Genomic DNA, 16,350 nt, shown 5'->3' with positions numbered 1-16,350 from the left:
GACTATTCGCACAGTGCCTTCCTTCCTGCCCAAGATTGGTTCTCGCTTCCATGTGAATCAGCAGCTCTGTCTCCCTTCCTTCGTAGGGAGGACTACCCAGAGGAGTACTCCGCTTTTGAATATCTGGATGTGAGACGAGTCATCATCAGATACTTGGAAGTGACCAATGATTTCCGGAAATCGGATCATCTGTTTGTCCTGTTTGCAGGTCCTCGTAAGGGTCTGCAGGCTGCTAAGCCTACAGTGGCAAGATGGGTCCAGGAAGCCATTGCAGCGGCTTATGTGGCCGCGGGGAAGGTGCCGCCTATCCAGCTGAAGGCTCACTCCACGAGAGCTCAGGCGGCCTCGATGGCAGAGGCCGGATCCGTCTCCTTGGAAGAGATATGCAAGGCGGCAACGTGGGCTTCGGCTCATACATTCTCCAAGCATTACCGTTTGACTGTGGCTGCACGGGCGGAGGCCCGGTTTGGAGCTTCAGTGTTGAGGTCAGGGATTTCTATGTCCCGCCCTGGGTGAGTACTGCTTCGGTACATCCCACCAGTCTATGGATTGATCAGCTTGATGATATGGAAGGTAAAATTATGTATAATCATACCTGATAATTTTCTTTCCATTAATCATAGCTGATCAATCCATAGCCCCTCCCAGATATCTGTACTGTTTATATTCTGGTTGAATTTTAGGTTCAAGTTTAGCCTTCAGTTACTTCAGGAGGACTTCGTGTTCAAGTTCTTCTTTCACTTGGATTCTTCAAGAGTTGAGACGACTTTGTGTTACAGTGAGCTGCTGCATTCCTCTCCCCTCCGTTTTACGGGGCTGGATTGAGACATAAATTCTGCCGGCACTCCCTCCCGCTTCGTGCGGCTGTAGGGCAGCTTTGTACCCCACCCGCTTCGGCGGTGTTAGGGTCAGTCAGCTCCTCCCGTGGTTGCGGTTGCAGGATAAGCCAGATCCCCCCGCATCGGCGGGTGTGGTGTCCCTCCCCCGCTCCGCGGGGATGAGCTGGACGGATTCCCCTCCCCCACTTGTGTGGGGATGAGCTGGGTTAATTCCCCTCCCCCGTTTCGGCGGTGGTGAGCTGGGCAGAGTGTCCCTTCGTGGGTGTAATTCTCTAAGTGCTGAGTCCTGCGGATGGAGCTTTGATATCGACATACTGAGGAGTTTCCGGCAGCACATGACCACATATAGGGAGGCAAAAGTTTGCTCTCTATCTCCACCTGCTGGTAGATGGACACAACCCACCAGTCTATGGATTGATCAGCTATGATTAATGGAAAGAAAATTATCAGGTATGATTATACATAATTTTACCTTATAGGCTCTGAGCAGACTCTTGCAACTCCTTCAGAAGAGGTGAGTTCTCCAACTGAGAGAAACTGAGCTGGTCTAGGGAGGAGACAGATGTGGTTACTGAAGCAAGAACTTGCCCCCTTAAACCCATGAAGGACTCTCACATGCAGCCCACCCTCAGCCTTCCGCATGGCAGCCAGCAACAATTAAGGCTGCTCTTGTGCACTGACCTCACTTCTCCAGCTATGGACAACATCAGCCTTACAGTCAGCCCCAGTGCTCTTTGGCACCATCTCTCTGGCTGCAGTCCTGAACGTCTGTTCCTGCTGGCAAAAACTTAACCTCACCACCCTTTCCTCACTGACGAAACTTCTCTTCCTCCCATTTCACTACTTGTCCTCTTGATCCAGTTCACAGTCACTAGTTTGCTATCCCTAGAAATAACTTACTTCCTCTTTTTCTTTCAAAGATCAATCAAAGTTTAACTTCTTTTCCTACCTCTTGGAAAACATCAGTCATTCATCCCACTCTGAAAAAAAATGTCACAGGAGTCTTCTCACCATATGCTGATTTTGTTACAAGAAATTATTTATTTTGGCATTACAATTTCTAATTCTGTCCATTTGTAGAAGGAATATATGTGTCTCATCCACTTCAATCCTGAGCTGCGTTGCAAAGGCCCTTCAAAGGCCAACGAGCTGATATTGGAAGTCGGGCAGAAAGCCAAGTAAGCCTTGCCAGTAGCAGTGCCAGTTCAATCTCTCGGCCAGGAACGCATACGGTGAGAAGACTCCTGACGCAGACCTGTACGGCCGAAACACAGCTGTGTCGAGTCCCTTTCTCCCTGCTATCTTTTGGCTAATAAAGTTTATTTTTTAATTTTTACAACCAAAGTGTCGTCTTTTTTTATGTAATTTTTATTACTTTTTTATGTATTTATATTTTTAAATAAAAATTTGATGATTTTTTATATATTCTTGTTTTTGATTTTTATTTTTGTTCCTGTCAGTCATCGTCGCTGTTTTGTTTTTTGTTGTTTTTCTTGCGAAGACTGGTTTCTTCTGTTTTTTGTACTTTATTAAATGTCCAACACAAATAAATCAATTATACATCCATGAAGTAGAAATTGAGGTGTCGATGGCCATGTTTCTACAGATTTGCATGTATCAGGAGTCACATAATCTAATAGTATGCTTCAAACAACGTGGGCATGTATGCTTCAGTAAAATAAGTGCAACATATATGATTGCGTGTTTCTGGGTTTCTCAAGGAGCAATACTTGGAGAAATTGTTCTGTGAATTTTGAAAGGAAAGGAAGATAGGAAATGGACCTGTAACCAGAGTTAGGGCTGCATCCTGACATTTTTTTTCAGAGTGGGATGAATGACTGATGTTTTCCAAGAGGTAGGAAAAGAAGTTAAACTTTGATTGATCTTTGAAAGAAAAAGAGGAAGTAAGTTATTTCTAGGGATAGCAAACTAGTGACTGTGAACTGGATCAAGAGGACAAGTAGTGAAATGGGAGGAAGAGAAGTTTCGTCAGTGAGGAAAGGGTGGTGAGGTTAAGGTTTTGCCAGCAGGAACAGACGTTCAGGACTGCAGCCAGAGAGATGGTGCCAAAGAGCACTGGGGCTGACTGTAAGGCTGATGTTGTCCATAGCTGGAGAAGTGAGGTCAGTGCACAAGAGCAGCCTTAATTGTTGCTGGCTGCCATGCGGAAGGCTGAGGGTGGGCTGCATGTGAGAGTCCTTCATGGGTTTAAGGGGGCAAGTTCTTGCTTCAGTAACCACATCTGTCTCCTCCCTAGATCAGCTGAGTTTCTCTCAGTTTGAGAACTCACCTCTTCTGAAGGAGTTGCAAGAGTCTGCTCAGAGACTATAAGTCTTCATCAGATCATCCTTTGTATGACCGGGCTTTTGGCTTGATCTGGTGCCTCCTTAGGCCTTACAGGTGTGCTGATGACTCTAGATCTGGTCAGTGAGTGTACTGCAGAGGGGCAATAATATTGGAACTATTCTGTTTCTGGTGTGAAAGTTCCTGGGAGGAAGGCCCCAGGACCTTGTGAATACAATTGCAATCTGGTATCTGCTTGATTGGCCCTCCAGGTGTTGGCTTGGTCCAGCCCTAGGGTTTTGGTGTATTGGTCCTTCATACACCTCCAATTTGTGCTGCTTGGGAAGCTGGAATTTCTGCCTCTGGGCATAATAATCGTGCCCTAAGATGGAGATGTTGTTGCCAGTTTGATTCTCAAGGCTCTCTTCACAATGCAGCTGAGTAACAGTTGATTTCAGTTTCTTAGCAGTATTCTGTTTCCCAGGTATCTAAGTTGCACATGGCCTGCTTCTTAAGGGTTGCAGCAAGTGTGGGAGCCCTGATCAATGCTTGCTTAGTTGGTGGCCTCATCTTGCTTTGAACTGATGTAGCTTGTGGTGCGGGATCAGACACCAGCCTCAGTGGTGTTCTTAGTTTCTCCTGATTTCCAGCAGACTTTGGTCTATCTCCCACCCAGGATTTTGTGTGGCTTTGGTATGGCCCACTCATCTGAACTGGTCTAGAGGATAAGGAAAATGAAGTTTGTTCTTACCTGCTAATATCCTTTTCTTGAGTCTTGCTGTACTAGTCCAGGACCCATCTGGGAAGACTAGGTTTGGCAATTCGATTAGCAACTTATTCAGTTGGTGATCTGACAAAAGGCCTCCCTTGCTCCTGAGGCAGCAGGAGGTTTAGCTTAACACTTTCTTATTTCTCTCTGTTCAGTCTTGATGTTGATATCTCATGTAGTCTCTAAAGGCTCACTGATGCTGTTATCTGCAGCAGCTCTCTGGGGTTGTTCTCAAAAAATCTGCTCGCTGGCACTGTTCTCTAAAGTGGTTCCTCAGTACGGTTCTCTAATGTTGAGCTGCTCCTAGTTCTATTCTCTTGAGATGGGCTCTTGTTGTTGTTCCCTAAGGCTGGGCTCAAGTAGTTATTTCTAAAGTGACTCTTGGGTGCTATACTGGGGCAGAATTCTAATGCTGGGTTCTGGTGATGACTGCTAATGCTGTTCTCTATAGGTTTTCTCTAGTGCTGTTTTCTGCCACCATTCATAGCTCTTGTTTGCTGGTGCCTTTCACTACTAGTTCCGTTTCTAATGCTGTTCACAGGTGCTGAACTCTCAGGTTGTTCTCTAAGTCAGATTGATGATAGTGGACCATGGGCCTGATTATTGAATACTATAATGTTGTTCCATATTATTCCATAATATTGATCTATAATGCTATCCTAGTGTGTGTTCAGATCAGCTTTGTCAATAGAATTGATAAATTCTAGAGCTGTACTATCCATTATACTGGTGATGATGTCACCATCCCGTATGCAGTGACAACAATACATACCCACCTAAACTTTAGGAAATCATTAAAAACCCACCTCTTCAAAAAAGCTTATCCCACCGATCCAACGTAAATCTCCACACCCAGCAACACAACATAATCAATGATCGTACTGGACAATTTCTATCCTCTTCCCCCTCGACCCCATGACGCCTGATCACTTCTACCTCATTTGACCACAACACAATCTTGTATTTGTTATCAACCAAAATGGCAAACGCCTTTATGTTACTTTGTAAGCCACATTGAGCCTGCAAATAGGTGGGGAAATGGGTATAAATGTAACAAACAAATAAATAAATCAGTGTTCTCTGTCTCCATCTGCTGGTTGGGGAAATAACCCACTCATCTGGACTAGTTTAGCAGAACTCAAGGAAAGGAAATGTCAGGTAAGAATGCATTTCACCTTAGAGGGTAATTTTATAAAACATTTTCTATGTGGAAAGCATATTTTACATGCAGATAGCGGTTCTTATAACATTGCCCAGCTGAATACTCACTTATAAGTAGATGAACCAACAAGATGGCATGCATGCTGTACGTAACATTCCTTGAGGGCATGATTTGGGTGGAGTGGGGCAGAATTGTTATGTATGTATATATTTTATAAAATATGCATGTACAATACACACATATAAACGGGTTTCGGCATGTAAAGCTGGTTTAATGCATGAAAAAGACCTTTTATAAAATGTCATGGTTATTTGTACAAGTATATGTACATGTGCTGATGTTCCCGAAATGTAGTTTAGGTAGTGTTGCGATGTACGCATATATATTTTATAAATAAATACATGAGGACGTGCATAGAGTATATGTACAAATTTGTATTCGTTTTGGAGCTAGTATAAATGTGTGTGTTGGCATTTAGGCACTAATGGGGGTCATTCTGGTAGTTTAGTTTATAAAACCATATGCGTGCTTATATTACCTTTACGAAATAAGCGCTTTTTTGGACTTCTTACATAGGTGCCCAGTTATAAAATTAGCTCCTTAGAGTAAATATTTAAAAGGTGTTGCTCAAACATTAACATGATTCACACTGATCAATTTCTGAGTCTTGTTCTGCAACAGTGAAAGTCCTTTTAAGGCTAGAGTCTTGAGCATTTCCATGGGGGAAGGGCAGAAGCAAAACCAAGAGGACTTAACAAGTAAGTAAGACATAATCAAGATTGCAGAGTGTGAGTAGCAGTATCTAATTTGCTTTTTCCCAAGCCCTTGTTTTGGAGATTCTCTTGGCTGTATGTGTGTGTCCAGTGCAGAGCAATGGAAAGAACTTTCTTCTAATTAAGAATTCTGATGTATTGTCTCTGCATTGTATAATCTCTAGTACAGCTAGTAATACTGTGATGAAAGCTTGGATTCCCCAGGGAAGTGTTTGCTTCTCTATTGAATGGCTTGGGTTCTTAGAAATGAAACTTCTGTGAAATGAAAGATGAGGTAGAAGGCCGTGGTGTGGAAAGATTTTGTCAGAAGTAGCAGTTCCCTGTAGCCAAAAGAAATTGAGTGTTTATATAATACATAAATGAGCAAAGATTAGATGGGTTGGACTAGACTGTAGTGGTTCCAAAACCTGGTTCTGGAGGCAGCCCAGCCAGTCGAGTTTTCAGGATATTCATACTGAATATTCATGCAAGAGAGATTTGCATGCACTGCTTCCACTGCATGCAAATCTCTCTCAAGAATATTCATTATGGATATCCTGAAAACCTGACTGGCTGTGGTGCCTCCATGACTAGGTTTGGGAAGCACTGGACTAGAGGGTGAAGAATATCTTACGATGCCTGCATAAGTGTGAAGAGCTACTCTTGAAGTACTTTTACTTTACTTTTTAAGATTTGATATCTCGCCTCACCAAAATAGCTCAGGGTGAGTAACAATATAAAATACATTATGTACCTGTACCCAACTCTACATCCAATTTTCAAAGTATTGCTATTTATAACTCAGATTAATTAAAAATCTTCCTATAAAACCTTTGTTCTAGTTGAATAGAGTTCAGGCCTGTCGACCATAAAAATCCATGACCAAGTTGTCTGTAGTTTAACATCTCCCGGTACCTGCAATAGTCCTAATTGAGAGGACTGCAAACTACTCAGTGGTTCGTTATTATTATTTTTTTTTTTTTTAATATACTCAGCCCTCCCCATTCAATGCAAAAAAAATTAAATAAAGAACTTTAAAGAAACTTGTTGCTCCATAAGCAACCTACACTACTTGACTAACGTTGGAGTACTGTGATCGTGTGATGTTTTCGTCAATAAAAGTGTAGCCACCATTTTTTTAGAACTAACTGCAGTTTACGTACCACAATAAACAGTATTACAATAATCTAATCCAGAAAAAAAAACAAAAAACATGGAGCAAAGTAGCTGATTCTTTACGATTGAATAACAAACGGAAACAAAATAAAAGTAAACGAAGCCTGAATTACAGGTGAAATTTGATAATTAAAATATAAATTCTTATCCACTAAAATTCCGATTACTTTTGGCCTTTAATTTGTAGCTTGTATCCGCTCAACTTACTGGTCAAAGTCCCTTTTCTAACACATTGGAAGGATGGTGCTAAAAGCCATTTTCACAGGTAAACAGCACGTTACCCATTTAAATATGCTACCTGAAGTTTGCCCCTCCTCAGTCTGTTTTCCACAGTTTCCCCATGGCTGTGTTTTAGATTGTATTTTCACATTAAGGGAGTAATTTGCTAACAGTTAACTGTGTTATTGCTGCAAAGCTCATTTTTATGCAGTGGATGCTGTGATGAATGCACATTAGCTGTTGGTAAATGATTCCTTGTTGTTTCACCTGAACCAAAGGCAGATGAAATTTCTAGGGATACTTCATGCCTGTGGACAGTTTTCAAAGAGAAAGATTGTATACACCTTCCTTCTGAAAATTAGCTATAAAGTCTGTGAGGAGTAGAACTAGATGGGGGCACATTAAAATTACCCCATTTATTCCCATAGCACTTTCACATTGACACTTAGCATGAGTACAAAATATTCATAGACTTTTGCGTCTGCTTTTTGTGTGACTCGTTTTTTCATGAAAAATAACACAAATAGATTGGAAAATGCAATTTTCCTCTGTTTTTTTCCTCCCATAATCAAAACAACTTTTAAACGCCACTTCTGAATGTGGCTGAAAATAAAAGAATGCACGTGATTTTAGTCACATTGAGAAAAGGCAGTTCTCAGACAACTGGCTAATGCAAGTAAAATGGTATTTTTCCCCACTTTAATCGTTTGGAAATTACCCTCATTCCCCCGCATTCTGATGCTGAACACCATTTAGTGATGTAACTTCCATGCTAAAATGGCAGTTGCATGACTAAATGTTTGGAAAACAGCAGTTAACATTGCCATACTGGGACAGACGAAGATCCATCAAATTCAGTATCTTGTTGACAACAGTGGCCAATCCAGGTCAAGATCCCAAAAGAGTAAAACAGATTTTATGCTACTTATCCTAGAAATAAGCAGTGGATTTCCAAAGTCCATCTTAATAATGGCTTATGGACTTTTTTTTTTTTTTTTAAACCCTGCTAAGCTAACTGCTTTTACCACATTCTCTGACAACAAATTCCAGAGTTTAATTACACGGTGAGTGAAGATATATTTTCTCCAATTTTTGTTTTAAATTTACTATTTAGTAGCTTCATTGCATGCCCCCTAGTCCTTTTATTTTTGGAAAGAGTAAACAAGCAATTCACGGCTACCTGTTCCACTCCACTCAGTTTTTATATACCTCTTTCATATCTCTCCTCAGCCATCTCTTCTCCAAGCTGAAGAGTTTTAGCCTTTCCTCATAGGGAAGTTGTCCCATCCCCTTTCTCATTTTCATCACCCTTCTCTGTACCTTTTCTAATTCCGCTATATCTTTATTTAGATGTGGTGACCAGAATTGCACACAGTATTCAAAATGCGGTTGCACCATGGAGCAATACAAAGGCATTATAACATTCTCATTTTAATTTCCATTCCTTACCAAATAATTCTTAACATTCTATTTGCTTTCTTAGCCAGTTCTTTACGCTGAGCAGAGGGTTTCACATTATCAACAATGACACCTAGATCCTTTTCCTGGTCGGTGACTCTTAATGTGGAACCTTGCATCATGTAGCTGTAGTTTGGGTTCCTCTTTCCTACATGCATCAGTTTGCACTTGCTCCCGCAAGATAGCCCCCGTCAAAATAGCCCCTAGACAAAATAGCCCAGTCTCCCAGTCTCATAAGTATTTTTCACAATTCTCTTGTAATTTAACAACTTTGAATAACTTTGTGTCATCAGCAGTGTTTCCTCTAAGGAGTGAAAACACATTGAGATCACCTTAACAAATATGTTTGAGGTGCAGAGAGGAAAAGCTTCATACTTCCGTTGCTCTACTGGGTATATTGCCCAAAACAGTACGTTATACTAGAGCAATACGGTAAAAAAGTAATCGTAAGCTAAAAAACCTCTCGTTTTACTTCAAAAAGTTATCAACAAATGACAAATTGAATTGCAACTTATCTGTGCCGTGCTGTAAGCTATGGGCTGTTACGTTGCTGCTCTCTCCCAGGGTGAGATCCCGACAGACCCGTTTTGCACTGGCTTTTTCAAGAGTCCTCACCAAAAATCCCTGGAGAGCTATCAGGATTTCTGTTCTACTACAGGAGGTTGAGTTCGTCCCTCCTTTGTGTTATTGCTCCTGTTCTGGGGCATTCGTTCGCTGTGAGGAAAGTTCATGTTATGCTACTTTGCGGTTTAACACTGCTTTGGAAGCTTCAAAATACTGAGGCAGATGGAGCTAGCCGCCCTAGAGGCACTATGGTTTTCAGTGTTCTCTATCTCCCCCTACTGGTAGGTGGACACAACCCATTCGTAATGGATTCATCTGCTCTGACTAAAGGAAAGAAAATTACCAAGGTAAGAACCTAATTTTCCCACTTGTCTCAAGCTTTCTTGGATTCAGATACTGTTTTCTTCTCCACAACCTCCACCAGGAGGCCATTCCATGAATTCACCAGCCTTTCCGTGAAGAAGTATTTCCTAGGTGACTTCTGAGTCTGTCCCCTTTCACCTTTATCCTATGCCCCTCATTCCAGAGTTTCCTTTCAATTGAGAGACTTGCCTCCTGTGCATTTATGTCACATAATAGGTATTTAAATGTTGCTATGATATCTCCCCTCTCCTGCCTTTCTTCCAAAGTATACATATTGAGATCATTAAGTCTGTCCCCATATGCCTTATGACGAAAACCACTGACCATTTTAGTAGCTGCCGTCTGGACCAACTCCATCCTGTATATATCTTTTTGAAGGTGCGGTCTCCAGAATTGTACACAATATTATAATTGAGGTCTCTCCAGAGTCTTATACAGAGGCATCATCACCTCTTTTTTTTTTTTTTTTTTTTTTTTTTTCCTACTGGCCATTCCTCTCCCTATGCACTCAAGCATCCTTCTAGCTTTCTCCATCACTTTTTCTTCCTGTTTGGCCACCTTAACATCTTCGCATTCAATCACATCCAAGTCCCGCTCCTCTTTCGTGCACAAAGGTTCTTCATCCTGTGAACTATACCATTCACTCAGGTTTCTGCAGCCCAAATGCACCACCCTGCATTTTTTAGCATTAAATCTAAGCTGCCAAATTCTAGACCATTCCTCTAGCTTCGCTAAGACCTTCCTCATGTTATCCACACCATCAGGGGTATCTACCCTATTGCAGATTTTCACCTTCTTTGGAGCAGGTATAAATTTGTGCAATAGCATTTGTATGCTGTTGGGGAACATTGTAAGAGACCTATTTTTGTAAGAACTTGTAGGCACCTTTTTGAACTTTTCACATAGATACTCTGTAGCGGAGCCAGGTTGATGGTGCGGGGGGAGTGAGAGCGGCACGAGAGCAGATTTCCACCGGCACTGGCGCACATTTTCAATGCAACACATTGAGAAAAAAATAGGCGCCGGCACCAGCAGAACTCCATTTGGGGGAGCGGCTGCTCCCCTGGCACCCCCCCTAGCTACGCCACTGGCTCTGTTATGGAATTAGCCCCCTCGGGTCTTGTAACTGCAGTCTTAGAGAGGATGAGTTGTTTTTCAAAGAGTTTCATATTTGAAGATTTTGACCTTCTATTGAAAATTTTATTTTAATAAAGACCAAACTAGAAATGCAGAAGGCCCTGGAGGAAGATGCTACAGTCTACGAGTATGACAGCATTTACGGGGACCTGCAGCGTAAGAAGGAGGAGAGTAATGCCAAGCAGCTCTCTGGCAAAGACAAGAAGGTAACGGAAGACTCCAGGTACTATCATCGATGAAATAGTTAAATAATAAGACCTGGGGCAGCAAGCAGTTTGTGCTCTAGTAGTTGTCATAATTTCAGCTCTGGCCTCCAGGATCAACACTGATTTAGCGATGGTGGCTTCCCTGTTTTCACTGAAAATAATTTTCAGGAGATGTATTGAATTTACTTCTGATTAGTAATAACTTATGGGTTTCCCCCTGATTTGCTTGAGTCTTGCAGTGGCGTAGCCACAGTTGGGCCGGGGCCCACCCACTTAGGACTCAGGCCCACCTAACAGTAGCACTCATTTAGTGGTAGCTGGTGGGGATCCCAAGCTCTGCCAGTTGAAGACCTCCCCCTGATGGTGCTGAAAACATTGCTCTCCACTTCAGTTTTCGGCGCATGCCTGCTGCAAGCTGCCAAGGTGGAGAGCAGTGTTTTTCCGCCAGCTGAGATATATTTTTAAGTTGGTGGGGGAAGGGGTAGAACACTTGGTGCCCACCCACTTCTTGTCTAGGCCCACCCAAAATCTGCTGTCTAGCTATGCCCCTGGAGTCTTGTCTTCCTTTCCTTGTCTATATGGGAAAAGACTGTTTTGTTTTGTTTTTCATGACCTCAGTTTGGCCATTTCCAGAGTCTGATAACATGCTTTCTGCAGAAGTTGATTCACTCTGGAAACCTGGGGCCTGATTGTCAGCAACTATTTAAAGTTAAGTGTTGGCCCCAATACTGAACTAAATACATATATTCAGTGATATTATCCATTTAAATAGTGCTGTTAAAATACATGTATGAGTGGTGACTGCACCATCAACTATCTGGCAGGTTTGAATTAAATGATAACTTATCTATATAGCAGCTAAATAGTGCCATGAAATTAGTAATGCTAACGCCCTGTCATACAGTAAAATCTGGCAATATAGCAAGTTAAATGTCCAGATTTTAGCCATATAGATGAAAATATATGGATAGGTGAGTGCAGGGCTTAGCAATTGTGGGGCTCTGTACGGACCAGTATGGTGCCCCTTCCTTCTAACCTGGGATACCCTGGACCAAATAGGCAATAAAATGGTGCTATTCCAAGTGGGAAACCAAAGGGGGGGGGGGGAATGAGAGGAAGGAGATGAAAGGGCTGGATGGAGGTGCAGTGTGGAGTGTGAGTGCTGAGGAGGAGAGGGAGGGAGAAAGGAGACTTTGGGAAGAAGATAGAGATGGAAAGGGGAAAAAAGCTTTAACTTTTGGTCAGGGGCCAGTTGCAAAGCTGACTCAGTGAAGCATGGGGCCCTTTGCGGCCGACCCCGTCACCCCTGCGTAAGACCAGCCCTGAGTTACCTGTTATCTGATGCAGCAAATGCATAATTTATGAGTATCAGCCCCCTGATATTTCTGTTCTTTGGAACCAAGATCTGTTCCTAATGCTTTATACTTGACTAACTGGTTAATTCTACTTCTTGCAGCCTAAGTACATCCAAAGTTTGATGAAAGCAGTAGAAATGAGGAAGAAGGAGCAGGAGAGACGGATGGAGAGGAAGGTCCAAAAAGAGAGGGAGATGGAAGGAGAAGAGTTCAAGGAGAAAGAGGCATTTGTGACCTCTGCTTACAAAAAGAAACTTGAAGAAATGGCAGAAGAAAATGAGAGAGAGAAGAGAGAAGCAGCACTAGAAGGTGGGATCTGTTTCTTATTTAATGTTTTATGCCAGGGGTACTCAAACCAGGCCAGTTGGGTTTTCAGAATATCCCTAATGAATATGCATGAGAGAGATCTGCATGTCTGTCATCTCTTTTAAATGCAAATCTCTCTTATGTATATTCATTAGGGCTAGCCTGAAAACCCGACTGGCCTGTGGACCCTTTTGAGTACCACTGTTTTATGCTATTATAAATGTTAAAATATGTATATTTGTGGCAACTTGTAAGTTTTTCCAGAAGTCTTTTTTATTGTGATCTTTTTTTATGTCTGTGTATGATGAAAAGCAGAAATCAGATTTTATAAAATATACAATATATTATCTTATTGTAACATTGTTGTATGTGCCTGTTTTTCTGTTTTCATCTCAATCCTCAGCATTTTTTTTTTTGAATCAACACAATAAGCACGTGACCTGCTCTTGTTTGCAAATCGATAAACTAAAGGGTAGCAAATCACCAAGGCTGGATGGTACACACCCTAGAGTTCTGAAAGAACTCAAAAATATGACTTTGTAAACCTATTATTAGTAATTTGTAACATTAAAATTGTTTATGGTACTTGAAGATTGGAAGGTGGTCAATGTAATTCCAGTCTTTAAAAAGGGCTCTGGGAGTGAACCAGGAAACTATAGATCAGATAGGCTGATGTCACTGCCAGGTAAAAAAAAACTATTCTAAAGAACAAATTACCGAACATATTGATAAATACGATTTAATGGGACAGAGCCAACAAGGGAAGTTGTGTCTCATCAGTTTGCTACCTTTTTATTTTTGAAAAATAAAGGTGAGCTGATATAGTTTTTCTAGATTTTCAGAAAATTTGTCATAAGACCCCTGAGAAAATTAAAAAGTCATGGGATAGGAAGCAATGTCCTATTGTAGATAGGGAACCGATTAAAAGATAGGAAACAGAGCAGAGATCTAAATAGTTTTTTCAATGGGAAAAGGTAAACAGTGGAGTGCCCCAGGGATTTATGCTGACTGGAACCTTTCGACATATTTATAAACAGTCATTACATAAGTATTGCCACACTAGGACAGACCAAAGGTCCATCAAGGCCAGCGTCCTGTTTCCAACAGTGGCCAATCCAGGTCACAAATACCTGGCAAGATCCCGAAAAAGTTCTATACATTTTATGCTGCTTAACCCAGAAATAAGCAGTGGATTTTCCTCAAGTCAATTCAATAATGGTCTGGAAAGGGAACGAGTGAGGTGATCAAATTTGCAGACATCACAAAATTATTCGAACTTGTTAAATCACAAGCAAATTGAGAGAAATTGGAGTAGTACCTTGCAACACTGGGACACTGGGCATCCAGATGAAGGGCAGTTCTATAACAAATACCCAACTGTGCACCTAAATGTACAGAATACTGACATTTAGGCATCTAAGTGTACACTTAAAGTAAAAATGTTATGTGGGCATCTAAATAGTATCCTACAAATGGGCATTCAAATAGCATAGTGTGTATTTGTAAAAGGGGGGGGTGGGACACAGGCAGGGCAGACATTAAGATGGTTAACTTACAAAATACTGCAAGTTGCCCATGTGCCTATAATATTTAGGCACCCAATATAATTACAAATGAGGGTGTGCAAATATACACTAGTATTCAGTAAGGACACTTGGGTGCTAGAAAAGAGGCTCTCACTTCGCATTACCAGGGCACCTAAATGGAGGCACCGTGTTGTAGAATACCCCTTTAATATGGACAAATGCAAAGTAATGCACATATGTTAGTTCCACATTAGGAGTCACCACCCAGGAAACAGATCTAGGCATAATCACAGACAATATGTTGAAATCCTCAGCTCAGTGTGTGGCAGCAGCCAAAGAGCAAACAGATGTTAGGAATTCTTAGGAAAGGAGAGTAAAACAGAGAGTGGCCTAATGCCTCTGCATTGCCTCATAGGGCACCTACACCTTGACTATCGTGTGCAGCTCTGATTGTCACATCTTTAAAAAGAAATAGCAGAACTAGAAATGATAAAAGAGGCTGGAACAGCTCCTCAATGAGCAAAGGCTAAAGAGGGTGGGACTCTTTTGCTTTGAGAGAACAGATATGAGAGAGGTCGGTATAATCAAAGTGGTGTGGAAGTAGTAGACATGAATCAATTGTTTACTCTTTCTAAAAGTACAAAGGCTAGTGGATACACCCTGAAATTACTAAGTAGCACATTTGAGTGAATTTTAGACTCTCTTCTTATAAAACTACCCCAGGTGATACACATACACATGGTACTAAGAAGGCACATACTTTGATTCAGCCCATGTGTGTCGGAGTTTAGGTGGAGTACAGATAGTTATGCTTTACGTATGTATTTTACATCGCAGGGTCCTTGAATGTGGAGCTTAATGGCTGTCACTTCCTGCTGGTGATAGACATATAGGTCCCTAAATACCTTTATAAGATAGGCTAAAAATAAACTCCTCCTTGACTTGTAAACCTAGGCGATGACTTCTTAAAATAAATGAGAGAAAATATTTTTCACTCATCTCCCAGGTCATCTCTGGAATCATTGCCAGAAAATTTGGTAAAGGCAGTTAGCCTAGCTGAGTTTAATAAAGATTTGATTAGGTTTTTGGAGGTTAGACTCAGGGGGGAGGGGGGGGGAGTCAGTGTACATATGAACGTAATGTTCTGTCTGGAACAGTAGTGTAACCTTAAAATAAAAGTGCTGTGGTTACCATACACAAAATACAACGATGATAATTTTAAAAAAGCAATAGAGGAGTGTGGTAGCCGTGTTAGTCCACTCGTAAGGTTATCAATAGAAATCAAACAAAATAAAACATGGAAAAGAAAATAAGATACCTTTTTTATTGGACATAACTTAATACATTTCTTGATTAGCTTTCGAAGGTTGCCCTTCTTCCTCAGATCGGAAATAAGCAAATGTGCTAGCTGACAGTGTATATAAGTGAAAACATTCAAGCATTACTATGATAGTCTGACAGGGTGGGAGGAGGGGGGTGGGTAGGAAGTATGCATGGGGACATCAAAGTATATCATTGATATTCTAACAGGGTGGGTGTGGATAGGTGAGGGGAGGGTGATCAACAGAGACATACAGCTTTATGGTTTATAATGGGTTAGGAACCCCAGATCCTTGTTAAGTCCTTTCTGTTGGGTGTTATTCAATCATTCTGACTTCAAAGGTCTTACGTTCTTGTATGGTTTTAAAGTTACCTTTCAGGATTCTCACTGTGAAATCACTGGTACAGTGTCCTGGTTCTGTGAAGTGCTGTAAAAAAAAAAAAAAAAGCAATAAAAAGACAAGGAAAAAATAAAGTAACCAAAAGAATCGTTCATGAACATGCACATGATTGCATGCTTTTACGTCAGGGTCCAAAGAGCAGTTGTTGCTATTTTTCAAGTCAGGTTCTGTTCTTATTTTGTCATCTTTTGTATTTTATTTTATTTCCACATCTACTGCACTTTTTTGCCCCCTCCTTCCACCTCCCTGGGCATGCACAGAACATCAGTGCTTACTACGTGAGACTGTTCTGTGCATGTGATGGGTGCTTTCCCTATGTTTTATTTATTTCTTTATTTGATACACTGCCCTTACATAGGTAAGTCAAAGTGGTTCATGCAGACTCTCTGCACGTCTCATTTGCATGCGATTTCCTTTGAGCTTTGATCGCTATTCCTCATTCGGTAAGTTCAGCTGCAGCTATAAACACATGAGGCCACTAGCGACGAGTTTCGAGCATTGGCCCCACAGTTAC

General features: G+C 41.4%; 1 protein-coding gene across 4 annotated transcripts in view; it reads left to right on the top strand.

Annotated features, from left to right (window-relative positions):
- Positions 1 to 16,350, top strand: part of NSRP1 (nuclear speckle splicing regulatory protein 1) — a 91,075-nt gene that overhangs the window by 64,587 nt on the left and 10,138 nt on the right. Inside the window, exons 2-5 of one of the 4 annotated variants that reach the window (XM_030185704.1) lie at positions 5,735 to 5,811; positions 6,497 to 6,529; positions 10,800 to 10,928; positions 12,385 to 12,592. In XM_030185704.1, coding sequence (XP_030041564.1) covers positions 10,812 to 10,928; positions 12,385 to 12,592 — 325 coding nt within the window. In that variant the 5' untranslated portion in view covers positions 5,735 to 5,811; positions 6,497 to 6,529; positions 10,800 to 10,811. Of the gene's footprint in view, positions 1 to 5,734; positions 5,812 to 6,404; positions 6,530 to 10,799; positions 10,929 to 12,384; positions 12,593 to 16,350 lie in introns of those variants that run through there. The other 3 variants (XM_030185703.1, XM_030185705.1, XM_030185702.1) reach the window with 3 other exon arrangements.

The sequence above is a fragment of the Microcaecilia unicolor genome, chromosome 13, assembly GCF_901765095.1.
Source record: "Microcaecilia unicolor chromosome 13, aMicUni1.1, whole genome shotgun sequence".
NCBI classification, from domain to species: Eukaryota; Metazoa; Chordata; class Amphibia; order Gymnophiona; family Siphonopidae; genus Microcaecilia; species Microcaecilia unicolor.
The sequence above is the reverse complement of the archived record's forward strand: the minus strand, read 5'-3'. Positions and strand labels throughout refer to the sequence as shown.